Below are 22664 nucleotides of genomic sequence, written 5' to 3'. Positions count from 1 at the left end.
TACAGAAAAAAAGTGTCTTTATTAGCATTGTTACAGGCAATGCATACATAAGAACTGATCCTTGAAGTGTACAACCCCCCAGCCAAGTTTAAAGCAAGAGAATCAGCAGATTGAGATCTATATTGTACACGTGTGCAGTAACAGGATCTCTCTGGACCTTCCAACAGAACAGACTGAAGTCACTTTACAAAAAAAAGTAAATAAAAATAACACCCATTTTAAAAAAGTACCAGCTCCTAACAAGCTGGCATAGCATCAAAAATATCAAACAGGGGAGTTGTCCAATTGTAAAGAGTTCCTGTAAGGTTTGAGTATTGCGTCGTTCACACCCTGCATATGCCAGGCATCGAGTTTAAAGCTTAGTAAAAAATACACACCTAAGAGACAAGGTGGAGTTTAGATTTTAAATTCCAATTTTGTCAGTTGTTACTGGGGTTTTTTTTCCCACAATGCATCATCAGTATAATTAACATCATCACTGGATGGCAGCGGTACAAAGACTGAACCTTTTCCCTTTGTTAAGAGCTCTGAAATTGAGTCAGTGTGAATTAGCAACATCCCTCTCTGGAATCTTTAGCTGACATGACCTTATGCCAATTCCAAAAAAGCACCCTTAAAAACTTTTAGCTTGTTTCTAAGTGGGTAAATATTTAAACTAGTTAGCAAAATTAAACACCAGAATTTTCAGAAGTTATTTTTGTGCATAGTTAAATGCTGCAGGATGATTTCACATTTAATAAAGCAGACTTTAAAGAAGAAGCAATTTGCAAGAAAAGGTGTTCCCTTACAATATCAATTTTAGCTCAGGGGAAATGTGTGGGGGCTTTTTTCCCAGGCTCTTGCAATTGCTTTTCATCTATAGTGGATGTTAGTGCAAGTCATTAAATTGTTTGATATCCAGCATGGCTCCTCTTTCTGCCAATCAAGTAAGCAATCAAGACAATTAGAACAAGACCAGCAAGAGCTGCACCAACTATTATAGGGATCAGCATGTTATTTTCATCCAGTTGACATTCTTCCACTGAGGAGAGAGAAAAAGATCCACGTTAGGCACTACGGCAGCAACAGATGGCTCAATTCAGAACTGCAAGCTTCTGCTCCCAGTACACAGATAAAACTGGCTCAAGTTAACTTCTAGCTTAGCTTGCCAACAACCAGGAGGAAGCCACCTCCACTAACTGTGATCATTCAGGACAAAGTCTTTCTAGTACTTGTTGTATGCCCAATAAAGAGGTTTGTAATAGTTTCCTTCAAGAGCTGTTACTCTTACGCACAAGCTTAGCCATCAAATATATCCATGCAGCTCCTCAGGTGGGAGTTTTGTTTTGCTTTAACCACCACAGTCAGAGGGGACAGCGTTAACTAAGAGTCTGTTAGCGCCCAGAACTTTACTATCCCTTTCATACAGCTATCTGCACACAGTTAGGAGGGAAAGTTAACGCTCTTCCTTAATTCTCCTCTGGACCACAAGGAACAAGTTCTAGTTACTTCAAAGCTTTTCACATACTTCTCACAGCAGCCTCAACACGGACGTCTTAGCCTCCACAACATCTGTAGTAGGGCATGCAGAGACTCAGCATAGCACCCCACAGGCTGACCTTTCACTACAAAATATTAAGTTTATATCAAAGTGTACTTCACAAATCTTGGTTTCCCCCCAAATGTAAGCCTCTTACCTGCCCCAAATTTGTCCCCGTCGATCTTGAAAACCTGGATCTGAACATTAAATACATTGACAAGGGCTTTGTCCGTGACCTGGAGATTCTCCTCTGCGCTGCACTTGTAGGAGTTCCCTACTGTAGCCCTCAGCTCACTCATGCTGTTGTTCCATGCTTCAAAATTCGGAACTGTGTTAAGAGAAAGTCTTATTACAGAATGCTGAAGAACAGGAGCTGTAAGCTCATGGGTTTAATTAATTAAATTCATCGCATTCATCCTCAACATTTCTAACGTTATTTAATGGAGATTACCCTTAATATTTATAGAAGTAGTCACAGAAAATAAGTTTCTTAAAAGTCCCTACCTTTTGCTTCAGAAGGCAGAGTCGTGCTTACATTCACACCTTGCAGGAAGAATTTTTCAGTACTTGCATTCTTTTTTTAAAAAAAAGAAACCAGTAGTTGTCATTTAAGCTAATGATGTACAACATAAGCTGTTAACACTTGTGTTCAATTCTGCATGCATTTTGAGAAAGGTTTTCAAAGGATAATCCACAACTGGGATTAGCATCCAAAGGAAGAGCTTAAGGAGAGAAAAGTTACAGAAGGTATGTGCCTTAGGGAAGAGGGGAAAGGGAAGGGGGGAAGAAAGAGGGGGGCTGTCACCCCTCAGACTCCTGATTTGATTCCCCAGCTACAGGCATAGTCCGACCCATGCCAGTGCAATGATCTCACCTGCGCTACACATACACATACAGCTTCAAAGCAGCTCCACAGAGAGGTACCCCACAGAGATGTGGACAGTAATTTATAGCAACAGGTCAAGTGATCAAACACGATCACATCCCCAGAGTATTAAAAGGAGTCTGACAAACACAGTGGTTTCAGTCCCCAAGGGTACGCCACTCTAACAGAGCCCTGGGGCAGGGCTGTGTGAAACAGGATTCCCAACCATGACGAGACCATAAGACAAGCACACATGGCGCTTGGGCTGTACTATTAATGAGGACTTAAATCAGTTCCAGATCTGTACGATTAGGTGAGATGCCTACTTGTCACAGGCTGTTCCCAGTTTGGGCAAGAAGCTTTAGAAACTAGGCAATACAATCGCATTTGATTTTTTTTTTCCATTCCAAACAAAAGACATTTCTATGTATATGTGTGCAGATATACATGTACATATCTTTTCCTCACAACAGTCATAAAGTATTAAACAATTTAAATCCTAGTATTAAAACCAAAAGAATTATTTGCTCCCCCTTCCTGTAGTTGCATCTTTTTTCTGTTGTACTTGCCCTGATTAGTTTTCCCACGTGAAATGTCATGCAGACCCTCAGATACTTACCAATGCAAAATGGAAGATAACCCTCGTTTTCTCAAAAGTCAAATTCAACAAGGCAGACGTATTGTCGCATCTCCCAGAAGAAGTTGTATTATGGGGTATGAAATTCAGCAAATCCAAACCCACCTGTGAGAGAAGAGGATTAGTTACGACATTTAGAGAGACCAACACATCACCGTATATTCAGTCGGCTTCTAGCTTGCTTACACTCACAGCCATACAATGCCGGATTTGCCCACACGTTGCAGTCACTGGGCAGATACCACTTGCAAGTTACAAGCTGGTGTAAGCTGCATCTCAGGCCAAATTCCTCTATTTTATTTAACAGTTTTAAAATCTTGGTTAGATGGCATCTCTGATAACAGGGTTTCCCCCTACTCTTATCTTGACCGTTTTTAATGCTTCTGTGGAATGGCTGTATACACTTACTGGATCTGACAGACAAGTTTAAGCGTCCCTACTGAATGGAAAAATCTTTCATGATCACTTTCAATAGAAGAGAACTAGCTGAACTGTCACTGGTCTAATCCAAATCAAGCAATTCAATAGAGGACAGCCACGAAGGAACACTACAAAGAACTGGGATTTTTAAAGAAAAAAGTTAGCTTACAATAATTTACCCAGTCTTCCCCAAAGAAGGAATCTGAAAGCTTTGAAGAAAAAAAAAAGAAAAAAACATACCTTTTCATCTCTTTTTAGATAGGTGATATTAAGCTGTAAGCCCATGTAGGCAAGTACACAGGTTCCATTTGGACCAGTCACATTGTATTTACCAACTGCAGGATTTGGAGGTGATGCAGTCGGTGCTGGGCTAGTTGGAACCTGGCTAGTAGTATGTCTAGGAGTTGTAGGCACTACAGCAGTAGTAGAGACCATATCTTCAGCACATTCTGTCTCTGGAGGGAAAGGAAAACTTATTACCAAAGAAAATTAAGCTGTGGGATGATCTACCTTTTTAAACCTCAAGGGAAAAGAGGGTAATTTCAAGCAGCTTTTCCTAACATGATAATAAAAGCTGAGAAACACAATGGTAAAGCATTACCTAAACTCTCTTGCAAAGTTTGAGACACTTTTAAAGCCTGGCATCTGAAAATGACACCTCTGCTGTCATTTACAGAAGTTCATGGTGACCGCACCTGCTTTCATTCACGCCTGTCATTTCACTTTGCCATCAAGTCGGGATAAATAAGACACTGCCACACGACAGAGCCAGCGTTCCTGCCGTATGCTCACAGCAAGGCTGAGATGAGTACCCCTCAGACACTCTGGTGGGCACTTGTGTGCTAGAAGCAGAGGAACAGTTTTCCTGCCCACTGTTAAAAACTGCCTCCCAGAAGATGTGCTGTCCTCCTCCCCCTCCCTCAGTTACACTTCCAGGTTGCAAGGACCCTATGTCATTATTTTGGCAATACCCACAGTAACATTAAAATAATACTGGACCTCTCAAGTCCTCATAGCAATGCTGCGGCTCTTCTATCCTTAAAGAAAGGGATTTTAAGACACTGTTTCGCATGGCAAGTGTTCTGCTACATCCTCTCATGTTCACCCTCCCTTTAGTCCTGCATTAGTAGCCACCCACCACCGGGGGTACACGGCTGAGTGAAGATGTGTAAGACTGCCTTCTCTTGTCATCCAGTTCAGCAGCAACTTCCAAGGCAAAAGAAGAGAGAAAGAACAGTGACTCCAATTTATTAGCCACACGTTATTATTAACTTGATCTGGGAGCCAAGAAGGTTCCTGCACTGAACATCTAAGCCAAGACCAAAGGTCATAGTAAAGGCATTATTGTAGAAGCTTCCATGTTCCAAGCCAAGGTCATGTCCACATGTCAGAGATAACAGCTTGCAACTTTATAAGGACAACAGCAACTGCTGCAGCAGTCAATTCTGACTCAAAGGGCCTACCTCTAAAATGTAACCCATATATGCATCTTGTAGATATCTAATATCTAATAACTAGCTTCTTAAACAGCTTTCGACTATGGCTCAAGAAAGAAGAATTCTAACCACACCTTCTGAAGTCACACAGACTCCAACATAGCATGCTTTCCTATTTCTACTCCATTTCTGGAAAGACAAAAAGCAGAGGGAAGGTGGATGAACGGAGGAACAACCCTATCTTTTGTAGACTAATACTGCTCAGGTCCCAACGTGTGATCATTTCCTAATAAATAAACCAAACAGCAACTTTACCTGGTACTTCAAGGGAGAATTTCCCTTCACCTCCAGGACCTCAAGACATGCAGCCTCTTACTCAAGTTGACAGAGATGGAAATGACCAAATCACTTCAGCTCTAAGTTTGTCTTAGGTGGAGTCTTGTACAGTATTTTTACTGAACTGATTTACAGCATAGCTCCTAGTAACTTTGAGACATACTTGAAGATGAGATGTGTCTTCTTCAGAGTTACAGGAAAGCAGCTGACAAAACTATCAACACAGATAAAATGAAAGCTGTCTATTCTTCAGATCTGCAGATAATCACTACCGTAACCTCAGTCACTAACTTCTAGGTACACCGACAGAAGCTACTATCACTAATGATACACAGATGCACTAAATATTGACTCCTCTTCCCTTCAGTAAGCCTTGCCCAGATCAGCAGCAGAAATATTCTCTAATGAAAAAGCTGCTGTGAAAAGAATATCGATAACTAGCTGTCAAAAGGACCGGGGAAGTTTCAAGCCTCCAAGAATGAAAAGAAGAAACTGATCTGGAAAGAACAATGTGATTTCAGGGTCAAGAAGATTTTAAAAAAAGAATAAAGTGAGAATTCTTTAACCATCTGAATTAAAAAAAAACCCACCAAACAAAACCCCCAAAAACCACAAAACCACAAGAGAGAGATAGTTCACTGTGCGGTAGGAATGGAAAAAATATCTGGCTGCAGACCCAAAACAGTAATAAAAATGTAGGGATGATGCCAATTTGAAGAAAAAACTGCACATGGCAGCATGGGTAACAGGAATGTGGAAACAAAAAAGAAACTCCAAAACAAAAAGATTGAATTCAGACCAGTGTTTATCCCAGGATCATAGGAAATCACGTAGGTTTTCTGAGGATCAACAGTTTCATCAAGACAGTGGTACCACAGGATGGAGAAAAGCAACTTTGGGGAAGCGATTGTGGCAAATTAAAGCATTTATACTACTCTAAAATAAGAAGAGAAGAAAGTATAAGAACAGAAAATAAAGCAAATGCTGACAAACTTGTGCTGCATAAGGAATACCTTCCAGAAATAATATATTTTTTTTTTAAAACTAAAGGACTATGTAAGAACATATAATAGGTGGTCTTAAAAGTATCACACAGTAGGGAGGTTTTGTAGAAGTTAAAGAAGCTTTCCTCAGTATCGTGGCTTATGTTCAGGCCTGCTGATAACTGATCACTTACACTTAATTATGGTAATGGGATCAAGACATCGTAATTAAAAAGTGACATGAGTTTTGAATACTGGAATCAGAAATCAAGTTTTTTTGAAATGACAAAGGTAGGTCCACATCTTTGCTGTGGCCTAGTTAATTAAATGGAAAAGGCTGATCAAGAGAACAACACACACCGAAATCTGAGCCAGTCACGTGAGGCAGCCATAAAAGAAGTCAATGCCAGTATTATCATCCTCAGGCAAGGCACTTTTCAGACATACAGGTTGAGATACTCCTGTAAGAAGGCACTTGTTCAATTTATCCATCGCATGCCAGCACTAACTACCCTAGTTTTTAAGATTCATTTCAACTTAAAAGGTGCATAAATGGGATTAACAGCATAAGAAAAGTTCTACATTCCCCAGAGAAGATGAAGACTTCTTACTTGCCCCAAAAGTAAAGCAAAGACTTATCACTCCTTACGATAGCATGGGTGGTCAGTTTACATAGCTCTTTATGATTGAAGACTGTTGCCACAAAAGCAAAGGACATGAGCACACCATGAAGTAGTTAATCTTCTTCTAATCATTACAGCAGTAAAATTCCAAAATGCTTTTCAATACAAGCAATCAGTACAAAAAATTGCTTTGTGATTGAGCCTGACAGAGAAAGAACATCACTGTTACAGTTTAGATAAAGCCTCCTGTAGGAATGTGTACATATCTGCGCCCTACAGGCCAGTTTCCATTGTCTGCCATTTACCACCAATTTTCCCCAAAGCACACAGTAACTAGTTCAAATTACTTTGGTTTGGAGGCATAATACTTGGAAATTACCAGATACTTCTTAAACTAGGATTTTGACTGTGGGCCCAGTCGACCTACTGCAGCACCTGTTTACTCCTGTGAACACTCATTAACAGAAGGAATGTTCCCAAATACCTATACAAAACCCATGGGAACACAGTGCCCTGTCTTCTAGTCATGGATGGTGACACCCCTACAGAGAAAACCTGAAGCAACTCCATTCATTTAGAAAGATGCTGTTATCACAGCTCCAGATCCAGCTTGTACTTGCCTAATACGATTAATAAAGACTTAAAAGGAAATAATCTATTACTGGAAACACTAGCTCACCGCATACATTTTCTGCTGCAAGATACCTACTGTTCACACTGAAATTGCCATTTGTGAGATAGGCTTCCAAAGTAACATTGCTAAAAGTAATGTTCACATTCTTCATATTGACATGCTTGGAGCTGATGCATCTGTATTTTGTGCCCATATATGCCTGAATAATAGTTTTATGTGATACTCTCTTCATTTCACCTGTAAAAAGATTATATTGCATTAGTATGTTAACAGTATTTACAGAAACAAATTAGTATTACATCTGGAAGGGTTACACAATGAGAACAGGAAGTTTTCATTTTACCTGCAGTTGAATTATGGAATAAAGTTGCATCTGACAGATTGTAGTGGAAAACTAGCTCTTCAACTTGGTACTTGTCTGCAGATTCTGAGAAATTCAGGCTTAATGAATGTCCTGCTCCAAAAGCCAACACCAGAAGTGGATGAGATGTGTTATCTTTACCACATGAGCTCTGTGGATCTACTGTAGCATTTTGTGGAAGAAAAAAGTATGCAAACTGTGGGGTAGAAAACAAAACACATTTAAATGGGATGGTGTAACAGCTTTTTCTTACTGCTTTTTAAATATCCTATGAAACCGTTATAAAACATACAGCTGACATTCATACATGCTGTAAGATGTCTACTTACATACCTGTATATAGGAAGTAGCATGTTACTGGCACTTGGATTTCTAAGAATATTGCTCTCTGAAATCTGAGGACAAAACAGTACATACAGCACCTCTTAAGACTTTTTTTACCCCTGAACTAGCACTATGAATTTGCAGGTACGTCTGAACTAGGTGAATCAAATCTGGCAAACTCTGGAAATGGGAAAAACGAGAGAATTTAAGCTTTGCTTCTTGTCGTACAATTGAGCAAACCCAAAAGCAACTGATACAGCCTACACAGTTTGGCTACAATACTTTTGTGTTTATTACACGTTGAGAAGTAACATGGTACCTGAAGACCAACACAATGTTTACTGGGAAGTTCTGAATTTACTGCTTACAAGAATAAACAGCCAAAAACATGTTATGAAAGCAGTCACCTCTGAACGCAAACTTGTATACCAGTATCAGCCAGTTTTCAGGCTATCGGCACCACTGAAAAAGCTGACTACGCAACAGAACTCTCAGCATAAATCACACATACCTAGTGCATCACTGGCATAGTAGTAGGATAGCTAGAAAAAAAAAATCAACTTCAACAAGAGTGCCTCAAAACATGCAACTGCAATGAGATTATAAATAATCCACAATTCCTGTTCAGTAGTGAGATACCAAAAAATAAACTGAAAAGCAGAGTATTTATAAATAAAAATTCTTAACTTTCCATTAACAGGCTTTTCCTGTTAACATGGAACAGCCTGCAAGCACTGCACTAATCTGTAGACACACTGAAACAGAGATTTGCCAAGTGAGAAGATCACAGATTAAAGGGAAGTTTAAAAGCTACACATCAACAGCCACTTCAGTTCAGATTTAGTCCATGTAAGTATGACCAAGTTCACCGAAAGACAACTGGTAAGCATTTTTGCCTTTACAGTTCCAATGAAAACTACTTTAACTACCTATCAGATTGGTGTGGAATTTCAGTTACAAAAGGAATTTCACACATTGTTATTTCTGGTGGTTTCAGGCAGCCTGAACCCTGTTGCTTAGTTAGAAGAAGCATCAGTAATAAAGAAAACTTGATGCAACATGACCGGGAGGGGGGAAATCTCTGCTGAAGCAGTTTTACATGCTTAAATAGTTGTAAAAAATTGGAATGCTGTACACATGCAGAAATACCACACATTTTACAAACACAAGTTAGAGACAAGCAGCGAGATATCGCCTCCCCTTACCTCTTTTTGCCCACTGCTTTTGTATTCCACCGAGAAGGCTACTGTCAGATCAGCGATTATGCAGACCTTACCACTTGAATCTTTCACCTCAAATGAAGACGACACCTGTAAAAAGCCTGTTAAGAATGACAAGTGGTTAACTTGGTGTGACAAACCTTTATTTTTGATCCCGAACAGACAAAAATGTACAACTGTACATTTTGGGAGTACATCCTAAGTAGCACTTGAGTTTGGAAACTTGGGCATTAACAGTTTCTATACTAGCTTCAACATCCCTAATGCAGAGGACAAATTTAACACCCCATTTATGAAAAGACAAAGCCATCCAAACCAGAACTGTTGTCTGGGTCCTCAGAGGCTAAGAAAAACTTGCAACAAACACCAGTGATACTGTTCAAGGCAGCTACGCAGCATTTACCCTACACAGTGACTATTTTGCAAGCTTCAGGCAGAATTGACTTAGCATATTTGATCCTGCACTCATATAGCACTCAGCCTTCCCCAGCAGCACACCACGCAGCCTTTACTCCCGCTGCTGTACCAGGACACTCAGCTGTACATGCACTGAATGCAGCATTTAGAAAGCTTGGGTTGACTGCAGATGTTTTGGATGGACTGCCAAAAATGGTGTGACAGAGCATGTCACCCTTGCCAGGAGAACCTCTCTTTACTGTCATCATGCTTTCTGCACTTGATAGGAGGATGGGTGCCAAGACCTTGACACAGACCAAGGTTCTGTTTTCTTGACTGGTTTAAGCTAACCTCAGACTGAGCTGCTGACAAAAGCTTTTCCCCAACTTGCTCCCCTCCAGCCCCAGGGCTCAGAGCACTAGTACAACTGCCCACACTAGTACTGAATTAACAGGGTAAGAACACGCAGCAAGAGCAGCGCAGAATCATCCTTTCTGACAGCAGCATCCACTGCCAAAGAAGCTTCACCTAGGGGACATGTTGCAGCAGGCTGGAGACAGCCAGAAAGCTGGTTGTCTCATACTTCATTTGCATTAAGGGCTAACCGGACAGATCTCCTGTATCTGAAATCATACCAAGGTGTTCAGAGTTCTTTATTGTAGAATTTTAATTTTTCTGATTCTCAGTCTGTCACCACACACATGTAAAACAAGCCTCACTGCAAAAAGCCTGCAACATTTTCATGCTAGCACTTTATCAGCTTGCATTCGCAACAACTTCAGTCTTGCAGAAAACCTGATAAAAGTGCAGCTCTAGGACATAAACCACTATCTCCAGCAAATAAGCTTTAAAGAGTCAAACGTGCTAATCCATTCAACTGCTGATACAGCAAAAAGATCCAGCTAAGGGATTATCCATTAGCTAGCTTCCCTCCCTAAGAAGTTTTCTAAAAGCAAATCCCGATTTTAAAACTTTTCACTACAAAATGATGGTGCGTACATTTGTGTTAAGACAATTATTATGAAAAACTGGACTTTTGCCATCCGGACTTTGGTAGAAGGCCCTTCAGTTGTAGGAACACATAGGGAACAATTTCTCTGGCACTCAGCAAGCATTTTCCCTTGTTGCCTTCCCCTTAGCAACAATGTATCCTCCCCAGCACCAAAGGGGGCCAAAGCTTAAGCTGGAATTAGTACACTTTATGCAGCTGTTCGAAGAGCCTTGACTTGAAACCAAAGACAGAGAAAAGAAACAAATTGCTTAAGAATGGGTACTGTAGAAAACTGATATTTCACAGCAAAACTGTCCTACCTTTGCCTTTATGTCCACTTCATAATGTTCATTAAGGAACATATATTCACAAAGAAAATTTTATTCATTGCAGTTTAGAGCAGTACTTTAAACAGTCAATGCTCCTTCACATGGAAGTTTCAATTTGCAAAATTGCCTTCAGTTTGAGTTCACATCTGTAACTTGTTTACATTTTACCCAACCCCTTCTTTTCTCAAGAGCAAGCTGCTTATGCTTTCCTGAAGATTTCTAGCACAGAGGCAGGCAATAAGAGTCCATGGCTACTTGAACTAACACTACCAATGGAAAACATACTAGAATGAAAGCCTTCAGTGCACATGCAGACTCCCTTGTTTGACAGCTATTAAAAATCTTGGCAAAATTAGAGCTAAAAATAAAAAAATAATAGACAGTAAAAGAATGAAAGAAGAAAAAAAAAATAAAACTGCAAGAGAAATAAAAGACTGAGAAGCAATTAAGAAAAATGTTGCTGACCTACAGGAAAATGTGACAGACCTGCCCATTATAAATGATTCAGAGAACAACAAAAGACAATGCAGAAGTACCAGAAAGCACCAAATGGAAGCCAGAGTCTGGGAATGAAGAGCTGATAAATCACTTTCAGCAAGCTTTAGTAGTAAGAAAATAAAGGGTGTGAACAAACAGTAAAATGTATCACCTGCAAAACTACTAGATTTTTGGAATGTTAAGTTCACACCATGACACGAATCCCAATTTCGTTAGTGTGGAACAAACGCTATAAACCTCCACTCCTTGAGAAATGTTCAGCAGCTGCTGGATTTGCAGTGTCAGTGATGAGACAGACACATCAAGCACGAGACACTGAGCTGTCCTTGAAGTGGCAAGAGGGCTGTTCCACTGCAAGTAAGCCAATGTGCGTAAGGATGGCGATCAGAGAGCACTGTGCTGCAGCATCATCTGCTCCCATGGTCTCAGAGGAATGCAGAGGAAAGTGTGAAGACTACAGGGGCAAAGAAAAACTAGCAAAAAACCACTGAAGAACAAGTCAAGACACTGAAGGAAAGAAGGTTCTGCCTACTCTTTGCTCCAGCCAGTTTAAGGCAGACGAACAGCTCCCTGGGTTTTGCAGAAAAGCAGCTGTTGAGTTTGTGAAGGCAGTTTCAGTGTTGACTAGTGATTAATGCATGAATCACCACCAGTCCACAAATAGTAAGAGCCTACAGTCAAAATGTCAGGAATACAGAAAAACAAACTGATGCTGAATCAATCTGTCCTGGGAATATTTCTAATTAAGTTACATAAAGTATTGCTCAATTTTATCATGGCATATCTACGAGTTGAGAATAGTGCTTTTACTTCTCATAATATCATTCTCTGCTACTTAACACAGAAACAGATACAACCTCCAGCTCCTTAACTTCAGACTTTAAATGTTCTTCATAAACTGCTGTGCCCTATTTTACAACTATCTGTGGAAGAGCAAGGGCAATATTTCAGATTTACAGAACTGAAATGCTCCTAGACTTTTCAACAGCAAAAAGTAAGTTTTGTGAAGTCCATTATTCACTTAGCTGGAAATACTACATTATGGGTATCTAGAAGAGGAATCATCAAAAACATACTTGCATCAAAGAAATTTCACTTAGTTCAGATGCGTCCTTTGTATTCCAATAGGTTTTGAAAAAGGGCTGCTTACACATTTATTCTAGCTGCATATTTTCAATTTAAAATCATAAAATAAGCTCTTCCTTTATGCCTCATTTCTGAAATTACAGCCTCATGCAAGAAAAGATTGAAGGTGAAACTGTAGAAGCAACAGCTGGATGCGTCACTTGAATTAAATCCAGCATCCTTATCTAACATACCTACATCAAAAAAACAAGCACAGTGCATTAACACTCTGATACAACAAACAAACAAAACTAATACTTCCTTGGTTATATAGCAATTTATCTTAACAGTATCTACCTCAAAAGGTGAAGTTTGTTTTAAACTGAAAACTACAAAGCTAACAGAAAAATCTAGCACATCTGAACAATCTAAATCTAAGCCCTTTTGAATATGACTCTTAGAATGGCTAGATTCCCCATCTCTTTACCACACAAAGATGCTTTCACTTATAACTGAAATCCTGATAGCCAACTACAGCTACCCTTGCATTACTCTCCCATACAATGGAAACCTACTATGGGACAAAGATGAAGGATGGTTGTGCTCTAAAAATGCAATGGCAACTGTTAATGGCAATTGTTTACACTGCTTGCAAACAAGACTTCAGTTACTATAGTTAATGATTCAACTTTGTCTCCAGTTTCCATCAGAAACATGGAACGTTGTCAGCAAGGATCTCAAACAAAAGCTACTTTCATACACCTTGGGTTTTGTTACTATAGTCATGTTTCCTGCATAAGTAAAAACCTCTTCAGCATATTTCTTCCTCCCTCTTGGAAGAAAGGACAGCAAGCCATCCAAATCCAGCTGGGCACGTATTTCACATCATCAGTAATTTAAGCGATATAGATTATCCAGTGGATGATGAGACTGTTCGCAGTTACACTGAAAGCCTATGGCATCAGGGAGGGAAACCACGGATGCAGCATAACCCAGCTCCCGGCTCCCCACAAGCATCTCAAGAGCCGTTCAGAGTATCACCCCCACAGCCTGGTCACACCCATCAAAGCCTCTCTGGCTACAGCCCACCCTGTAATTACTGTGCAGCGCTGCTCCGAAGGTAAGTGATGCTTGCTGACCCACGCCAGCACTACACAATCACTACCTGAGCTACAGCGCTGTTGTGTTGCCCTGCACCTCTGCCCAGATGTTCTTATGGTATACACAGCAGACGCTGCTATCTATGGGGTATTAATCCAAGGAGATAAGAAATGCTGGGTTTTACTTAAAGAATGTTTTTCTATTGTAGGTGCGATCAGAAGTATCCAGCAATTTACTCATTCTGATGGTTCAGAAGGATCCTGTCATCTCAGTGTCATTTTGTGAACAAAGCAGAAAAGCAGTGACCTTAGTCACCACTTTAGACTCTTAAATCTATGCCAGAGAAGACAATGGAAAAATTCCTGAGGAGTTATGCTCTCCTCTAATCACTTGTCTTCTAATGTAAGCACCGCTCCCAGAGGGATACCTTGTACAAGTCCTTTCTCAGAACACCAAGTCAAGATCATTTGCTTAGGATGCAGGATCTATACCACCTTGGGATAGTACAGAAAAAACCCCCAAGAACTTAAAAAATAATGTATTTCTTGAAAGATCACACTATTTACTAACTATACATCTCTGGGAAACAACTGAAAGCAGGAAAACGCCTTGACAGACTTAATGCACGAACCGCTCTACCTGAGACAAGATGGTCTTCATAAAATGATGACTTACACTTACCTGTCACCAGCAGACTCAGAAAACTGAGCGCTGGCTATCTGGAAAGCATAGCAGGAAAAGACAAGGTTGGACTCACTTCACAAACAGTGCTGGAAAGGGGGAAAAGAGCTTAATTCAAGGATGGAATACTTTAGGGGAGAAGAGAATCAGCGGCACTTGTGCAGGTGCAGCACTTGATTATAACAAGTTCCTGATCCAGCCCTAGAAGATACATCCTTGCCAACTAACAAATTAATGCTGCCTCACATTGGTTTTGATAGTGTTGATTTCTGTTAAAGCAGTAAATGTTTGTTTGTCAATTCAAGTTTGCAAATTAATAACCTCTGCCTTTATAAACAAATTTAATAAAAGTACAAAAGCATTATAAAGGAAAGGCTATTTAGCAGCTGTACACTTGCCATTTGGCCAGAGAATTGCACAACTGCCTCAAGTTTAGTCACATGAAGCTTTTTTATGTTTCCTATCTAGAGGAAGGAAGTCTTGGGATAGCTCTACAGCAGCTGATTACATGAGTCCACTGGAAGGTCTGAACTCTCATGGCTAGACCCTTTCCAGCACGCACACAAGTCCATTTTGCACTTGCTCTGGTTAGTGCTGCTATTTCACACCACACAACTAACACACATCCTTCAAGGTAACTGACAGCCCCAAACAACATTTTGGAGGAAGGCATACTGTGTTGACAATTTAAAGAGAAAGCCTCCCCACAGGAGAGGGTATTAAAAAAAAAGATAATAAACCATCTGCCTGAGTAAAACCACTCTCCTAGTCCTGTTGAGAGAAGATTAGATCTCACCCCTGTCAAGAAAAGTAAAGACATCCTGGTGTTCCCATGTTACACAGACTGAATTCTGCCTTATTAAGAAATCAGAAGCCACTGAAGTCTAATACAATAGACTTAAGCGCAGACTGCTGTGCTCAAGCCTGAACAATGGAGAGGGCACAGCTAGACAAGAGTCCACTGCACAGAGCTGAACCATGTCTGAAACTGTACTCTACTGCTGGGGTGCTACTAACATTCTCACACTTCAAATTACAGTAGAAAAAGTAGTACTGACAGTCAGTGGTGCTATCAAGTGACAGAGAAGGTTAAGAAATTGTTACCCTTAGACTGAAAAGGACACCAGTCCATCTTGAAGTCAGGTGCACAAAAAACATGGAAATCTGGTTTACCAAAACATAAGGTACATTTTAAGATATATAATTTAGAATTAAGATAATACAATAAAGTGTGCAAACAGCTGTTGTAACTACTGCCACTCACATACCCAAAAGGGTCTCCCGCCAAGAGAATAAATACCATGAAATCCATTATGACATCAAGCTTTCTCAAGAAATTTTCAAATCATGTCTGACTCAAGACAAACTGTTGGCAGTTAAGGTGCAATAAACTAAGGTGAGGCATGCCTTCTTAGTCCTAGAAATAAGTTATCTTTACAACATAGAAAAGCTTAATAGAGATAATTAGTTAACTTCTCAATAAAATATCCATCTTTTCTTTGAGTAGGGTTCCTCCATACCTGGAGGTAATTCTTCCATTTACCACCTGCTACTGATTCGCAAACATCCTATTCACTACAGAACAATCTAGAAACAGGTTAACACCAAAAATAAAACTTCTCTGTCAGCCTGAACAGGAACCCAGGGAACATATCTCAAAAGCAGCATGTCAGGGAACCTGCAGAGTTCTTAGTAGGTAAGAAGTTACTTTACAAGTCACAAAAGCTGCCAAAGTCAAGCTGACTAACCTATCGCATGACAACAGGCCTGAGACTAGCACACAAATTCAGATCCTTAGAGACTGTGTCAACACACTTAAAGAAGGTATTAAGCAAACACTATGTTAAGGACAGCATTTGGTAAAATAATTTTTCAAAGTCGCACAAGGTAAAAGCAGTTGTATTTTCTGAAAACTAATTTATACTCTGTCTCAGTTTCACGCAGCTAGCAATGCTAAAACTGAGGAAAACAATACAACACCAAATTACTCACTGGCTGGAATGTATTGTCCAAGTTTCTCTTTACTGTGTTTGAAAGGTTTGAAATTCCCCTTTGGACTTGAGTTGTGCAATAGAAACACATGGATTATGTGCCAATAACCCTGAAATAGCATCACACTACCTTGTCAAATGCATTTTTCCTTCCCCAAATCTCAGACACTTCATTATTTACTCTCCAATACTGAATCTACATCTGACTCTAAACTCAGATTTTCAGAAATGTTTTCTCTGATGTGTTTGTGTTTCAGTAAGGAAAAAGAACTACAGGTGCTTTAGGACTCACAAGCAGCTCTGTTGGGCCTGGTACACAATTCAGCTAACCCATTGTGTTCAACAACAGACAAGCACCATCTTCCTCTGTACTTCAAAAAGCAGCAGCTAAATTTGAGGGGAGGTACTTCACTTCCCGTTGTCCCCTTTTCCCCTGTATTTATCACTGTACTACCCTAGATCTTTTTCATTCCATATGCACATTTGATGATGGTGAGGAGATTAATCACAAAATACATAATGCTGACATATGAAATATTCAGCTTAGTGCTTGCTGCTCAATGTGAATGGAAAACTGAAACAGTAAGCGAGGTGTGGTGAGGTATTCTGGAGAGAAAAAAAATAATTCTATTGTCTCAAACTCAAGGTATTGCCAAAGAAGCTTTCACACCTGACCCACCCATGCTAATCCTCCAGTGTCCTGTGTTCACTACCCTATCCTCATCAGTGTTCACTCAGATGACTAAAAGGCTGCAAACAAGCTATAAACTCTAAAGAATTCAGCTCCTATCTTCTCATTATCTCATTTCTTCTCCTGTCACTACAGCCGGAGTCCCACACTCTGGCACAAGATGGTAGACACACCATCTGTACTCCAAGAAGGGGTCTCTTTGCACCACAAAGTTTTCCCCTTTAATATAAAGTTATGCAGAAACACCCAGCTACTAGACACTGGAACAAAGCCCTGACTGTCAGTAAATAGTTACTCTGTAGTAAAATAAACTAGTCTGTTGCCTCAGCTGCAGAAACTGAACACATTTCACATGCCAGAAAGTGACAAATCTAATGCACTGAATCGTATCTGTAACTGCTAATTGAGCAGGGAAAGACTACTACGGTTCCAGAAAATATCTGTGGTACCACTTTAAAACTATGCAGGCTGATCAGAAGTCAAGCAAAAGCAATTCTTCATTTAAGCCTTAACTGTACTAACAAGCTATACAAAGAATTCCCACTACAACACCAGTTCAATGCCACTTAAGTTGTCAATCCTAAAACGCAAGCCAGAGAGCAGTGTAAGCCACCGGCTTGCAAAAGCTGGATATCTGAACCCCTCAGTGCCCCTCGCGAGTGACATCTTTCAGGCTCAGCAAAACCAAAGTACAGTCAACAACAACAAAGATATTTATTACCAAAGAAAAACTTAAAATAATTTCAAAGACTGTCATAAACTCCAAAATGACAGCAGATAACCACTCTCAGCTGCTGCTTTATTCAGGAAATACTCTTACTGGCTGCTGAAGAAGTTTGCTTTGCTGCCAAAGCCACATTTCAGAAACTTGATAGTGTCGCATGATGTGGCTTTCAAGGCAAGAGACCCAAAGCAAGGTAGCCATCGGTAAACAAGCAAGACACTTCCTCATAAAACAGTTGTGCTGCACTAACAAACCTTCTCACCAAGGCGCTAAAAGCTCTCTATTCCAACGACATTTCAGATTTCACTCAAGATACAGCAAGACGAAAGCCATCAAGTGCGGGAGCACTACGTGCCCTACAGAAGAGCGCTACTTCCCAGCAATGACATCAGTAGTTCCTGCATTTCCACACCTCGTGAGAGGAAAAGGCGCACTGTCAGGCTGCTCCCGGAGCGCTGTCCCTGGATCCAGTGCCGGTGCCCACACGAGCGTCCCCGGGCACGGCACGGGTCCCCCCGCCAGGCGCCGCCGCCGCCTCCCCTCCATCCTCCCCCCTGCACCTCCCGTCGCTGCCCGCGGCTCCCGGGCGCTGCCGGGCCCCGGCGCCAGGAGCGGGAGGGAGCGGTCACCTCCCCAGAGGCCCCGCCGCCCCCCCTGCAGCCGGGCACCCCCGCGGGCGGGCCTGCCCCCCCGGAGGCCCGGGACCCCGCGTCAGTCACCGCCCCGGCATGGCAGCGGCAGGCGGGAGGCCGCGGGCAGGCTTCCAGTGACAGCCGGCGCCCCGGTGCCGCCTCCCGCGCCGCCGGCCCCGGGGCCGCCACAGGCCGCGGCGACCCCTCCCCCCTGCCTCGGCCGCCCCGCCGGGCGCCGCCACAGGCCGCGGCCGCCCCGCCCCCCTCCTTACCGAGCAGGGCGGCCGCCGCGAGCAGCCCCCGCGCGCCCTGGGCGCGAGCCATGGCGGGGGCAAGGGACGGGACGAGGCGGCACAGGCGGGAGCGCGGAACGGCGGCGAGGGCGGCGGGGGGCGGCGGCGCTCCGCGCTCGGGAGACTGGCGACGGCCCCGGCCGGTCATATGACCTCTGACGTCACCCGGCCCTGCCCGGGCGCCGTCACGTGACCCACGCGCTCAGTGCAGCGGGTGCCCCGGCGCGGGGGGGGCGGCGAGGATCTCGCGAGAGCAGGGGGCGGTGCGGGGCTCCGCCGCGCCCAACGGCCGCCGGTGAGGGGGCGGGCCCGGGGGCCGGTGTGGCCTCGCCTGCGGGTCAGCGCGAGCCCAGGGGACGCGGGTGGGTGGGTTCGGCGCGGCCTGTGTCCCGGTGCTGGCGCGGGTCGGTGTGTCGCGACTCGTGTCCTTCAGGCGCGGCCTGTGCACGGACACACGGACGGACACACGGACACGGGGACGCCCCCACACACACCCTCACACCCACCCACGGGGACGGACACACACACCCCGCACAGAGACATGGGGGGACACACATACACACACACGGACACGAGAGGACATGCACACACCCTCACACCCACCCACAGGGACAACCCCCCACACACACAGACATGGGGACACACACACACCCCCACGGACACGAGAGGACATGCACACACCCTCACACCCACCCACAGGGACACACCCCACACACACACACGGACACGGGGGGACACCCCCACACACAAGGACACAGACACGGGGACACACACATACATACAATCCTCGTATGTGTTCCAAGCCAAAACAGGGACTGCTAATGACTTGTGGTGTGTGGGTAAAGTTAATTGCACTCTCACACAGTTTCTGGCGCTGTCTGATGTTTTTGTAAACAAGAATTTTAAGAAATCCCTTTTTTTGGAGAAAACTAGAAAAAAAGGTGAAGTTAGTTATCCACATTCTCAGGTGTTAGCACTGTAATGGAGATGGCAAGCCCAGGCCATTTGATCACTTTGTAATTCAATGCTCTTTCCTATCTAAGCTGTTAAGGATATGCTTGCTTCATCTGAAACCACAGAAGCAGTTATTTTGCTACTGAAATCCTATTTCTGGTACTATTGGAAAGTGTGCTGATACCAGGGTGCTTCTGTTTTCTCAAAATGACTGCCATGTCATCCCTCTCCTCATTTACAGTGTACTCCCGATTAATCAGCTCCGAGACAGAATCGTTTATGCTCCCAAGCTGCCTTCATGCATTTTTACTCGGAACCAATTTGAAATGCAATTTAGCTACTGCCACCTGCTGAAGTCATCCCAGCTACTGTAAACTTGATGACCTTTCCCTGGTGTTTGTCTCGGTTCATTTACGCTTCCTGTTTCTCCAAAACATCGCAGAGAAGTTTATTTGCCCTCAAGCATGGCTTGGGGATCTGCCTTTCTCTTTCAATGCTATTGCTATAAACAGACATTTCTTTCTTAATGTTGCATTTTTATCTGTGCATTTTTAGAGACAGTGATGGTTTATTTTAGTTTGCTTTTCCCTGCAGCACTCCTAGCAATCGATGTTCTTGCCACGTACTGCCAAAAGCAGAAGTTAGCTTGAAAAAGGAGACTAGGAGCAGCTCTGGTCAAGTGTTTGAGTGAGTCATCTGCAGAAGAGTTGAGGTTAATGGAGGTGGGTCATGGGTTGTTTTCATTTTTTTATCACTGTTTTTGGGACCTGCACGGGGAGTGAAGGAAGGTCTATGATATACTTGAAGTCTGCCAGAAAACAAAATAGAGAGGGAGGCCAAACATCAGGTTTAAACTTGTTCTGCAGCAGTCTGCCCTTCTACTGGAGAATTGGTAGGTGACTATGAAGTGAAAAATGACAGCGGCTTGGATTACTGCCAATTAATATATAATTGCATCAAGCGACAGTATTGTGGCAAGAAACTGGTAAATAAAGAACATAAGGCTGTCAGCAGAGAATGATCTTGACCTTACATGCTGTGGATCATTAGCTTAGTATACCTTTTACAGTGGTGTAGAGACTGCCCAGTAACCGTGTCAGCAGAAGCATTACCAGGGTGTTTGTTAGCCTGTTTTCCTAATGGACAAGTCTTGCGCAACCATGTTGGCCATCAGCCTCACTGCTCACTGACTGCTTGGCTGACATCAATCAAACTTGATAGCAGAGTAAGACATAAACAAACACAAAGTTAGAACCGGTATATAGACTGCCCTGCAGAACCAAAGTAGTCCCATCACCAGTGGAAATGCAGTCCACACCCAGCCCCTACGCGTTTTGATTGACAGAGCTGCTGGCCAACCAACACGTGCACAGTTACAGATTAATCATGATACACCTGGCCCCTCTTCAGAGCCATGGAGGCAGAAATGGCTGTTTAGTGGGGAAAGAACATGGGAAATACCCAGAAGATCTAGCAGCCTTTACTACGATATAAACTGTTCTGCAAAGTCAAGGTAGAGTACTAGCGTGGGAGAGACAGTACAGGTTGGGAATTTTTACCAGGAAAGACTTTCCACAAAACATGACTCCATTTTTCCTGTAGACTTTTGCTGCATATTATTTGACTTAACAGGGCTACTTGCCTTCTGAAGATACTTGCTAGGAATGCATAACCAAGGTTAGAGTACAGAGTCCGCTCTCCCTAACACACCTGCCAAAGATCATAAACCTACAAATAGAATAGAATCGTAGAATCATTTAGGTTGGAAAAGACCTTTAAGATCATTGAGTTCAACCATTAACATAACACTGCCAAGTCCACCACTAAACCATGTCCCTAAGCACCATATCTATACATCTTTTAAATACCTCCAGGGATGGTAGCTCCACCACTTCCCTGGGCAATCTGTTCCAACATTTGACAACCCTTTTGGTCAAGAAATCTGTCCTGATACCCAGTCTAAACCTCACCTGGTACAACTTGAGGCCATTTCCTCTTGTCCTATCGGTTGTTACTTGGGAGAAGAAACCAACCCCCACCTCGCTACAGCCTCCTTTCAGGTAGTTGTAGACAGCGATAAGGTGCTGAGCCTCCTTTTCTCCAGGCTAAACAACCCCAGTTCCCTCAGCCGCTCCTCACAGGACTTGTGTCCCAGCCCCTTCACCAGCTCTGTTGCCCTTCCCTGGACACGCTCCAGCACCTCAGTGTCCCCCTTGCAGTGAGGGGCCCAAACTTGAACACAGGATTCGAGGTGCGGCCTCACCAGTGCCAAGTCCATGGGGACGATCACTTCCCTGGTCCTGCTGGCCACACTGTTTCTGATACAAGCCAGGATGCTGTTGGCCTTCTTGGCCACCTGGGCACACTGGTGGCTCACTGCTCTTGACAAGCACCCTCGGGTCCTTTTCCACCAGGCAGCTTTCCAGCCACTCTTCCCCAAGCCTGTAGCATTGTATATGTCTATCTGCATAACAAGTGCACTAAAATTGCCTTAAAAGTGTGTAATTTTTTCTATTTTCAAAGATGTATAGCATAAGGAAAGGAAGAAAGCACCTGCAGCAGACCAGAGGAGTTAAATGATAGAGGCAGGTTCAGGTAAAGGAATACAGAGGAAGCTAAAATACAGAACTAAGAAAACAAGACAGAAGTAGCAGGCAGGAAGGAGGCTGTTGGTGGCTGGTAAGGAGAGCTGTAATTACCAGACTTGGTGTGGGAAAATGACTTTGTGGGGGGAATTAGGGAAAACTGGGACCTAGTAGAAGTGTAGTATTACAGAAAGCTTTTTAGGGTAAAATACAGCTATCGCTTCCAGGTTGGTTGGCATGCATGGAATCTACTTCACCACGGCTCCCTGAGCAGCACACCCTGCCAGCTCAGCACCTGCTGACAGGAGTAATGGAGGGGGGAGCAGGGGGGAGACCCCATGGCCAGGCTCTCTTGTGCTCCCTGCAGGAATGGGA

General features: G+C 42.9%; 1 protein-coding gene across 1 annotated transcript; it reads right to left on the bottom strand.

Annotated features, from left to right (window-relative positions):
- Nucleotides 1–18913, bottom strand: LAMP1 (lysosomal associated membrane protein 1). Its single transcript, XM_037375802.1, has 9 exons — nt 18730–18913; nt 9344–9459; nt 7797–8010; nt 7529–7690; nt 3682–3896; nt 3004–3126; nt 2024–2093; nt 1677–1847; nt 1–1021 (listed from the first exon to the last, which is right to left on the bottom strand). Exons 1-9 carry the CDS (start codon nt 18896–18898, stop codon nt 882–884), a joined length of 1380 nt encoding a protein of 459 aa, XP_037231699.1. The 5' UTR covers nt 18899–18913; the 3' UTR covers nt 1–881.
- Between the last annotated feature and the right edge of the window lie 3751 nt (nt 18914–22664).

This window comes from Falco rusticolus, chromosome 2 (genome assembly GCF_015220075.1).
Source record: "Falco rusticolus isolate bFalRus1 chromosome 2, bFalRus1.pri, whole genome shotgun sequence".
NCBI lineage: Eukaryota > Metazoa > Chordata > Aves > Falconiformes > Falconidae > Falco > Falco rusticolus.
This window is presented reverse-complemented; position numbering and strand designations above follow the sequence as displayed.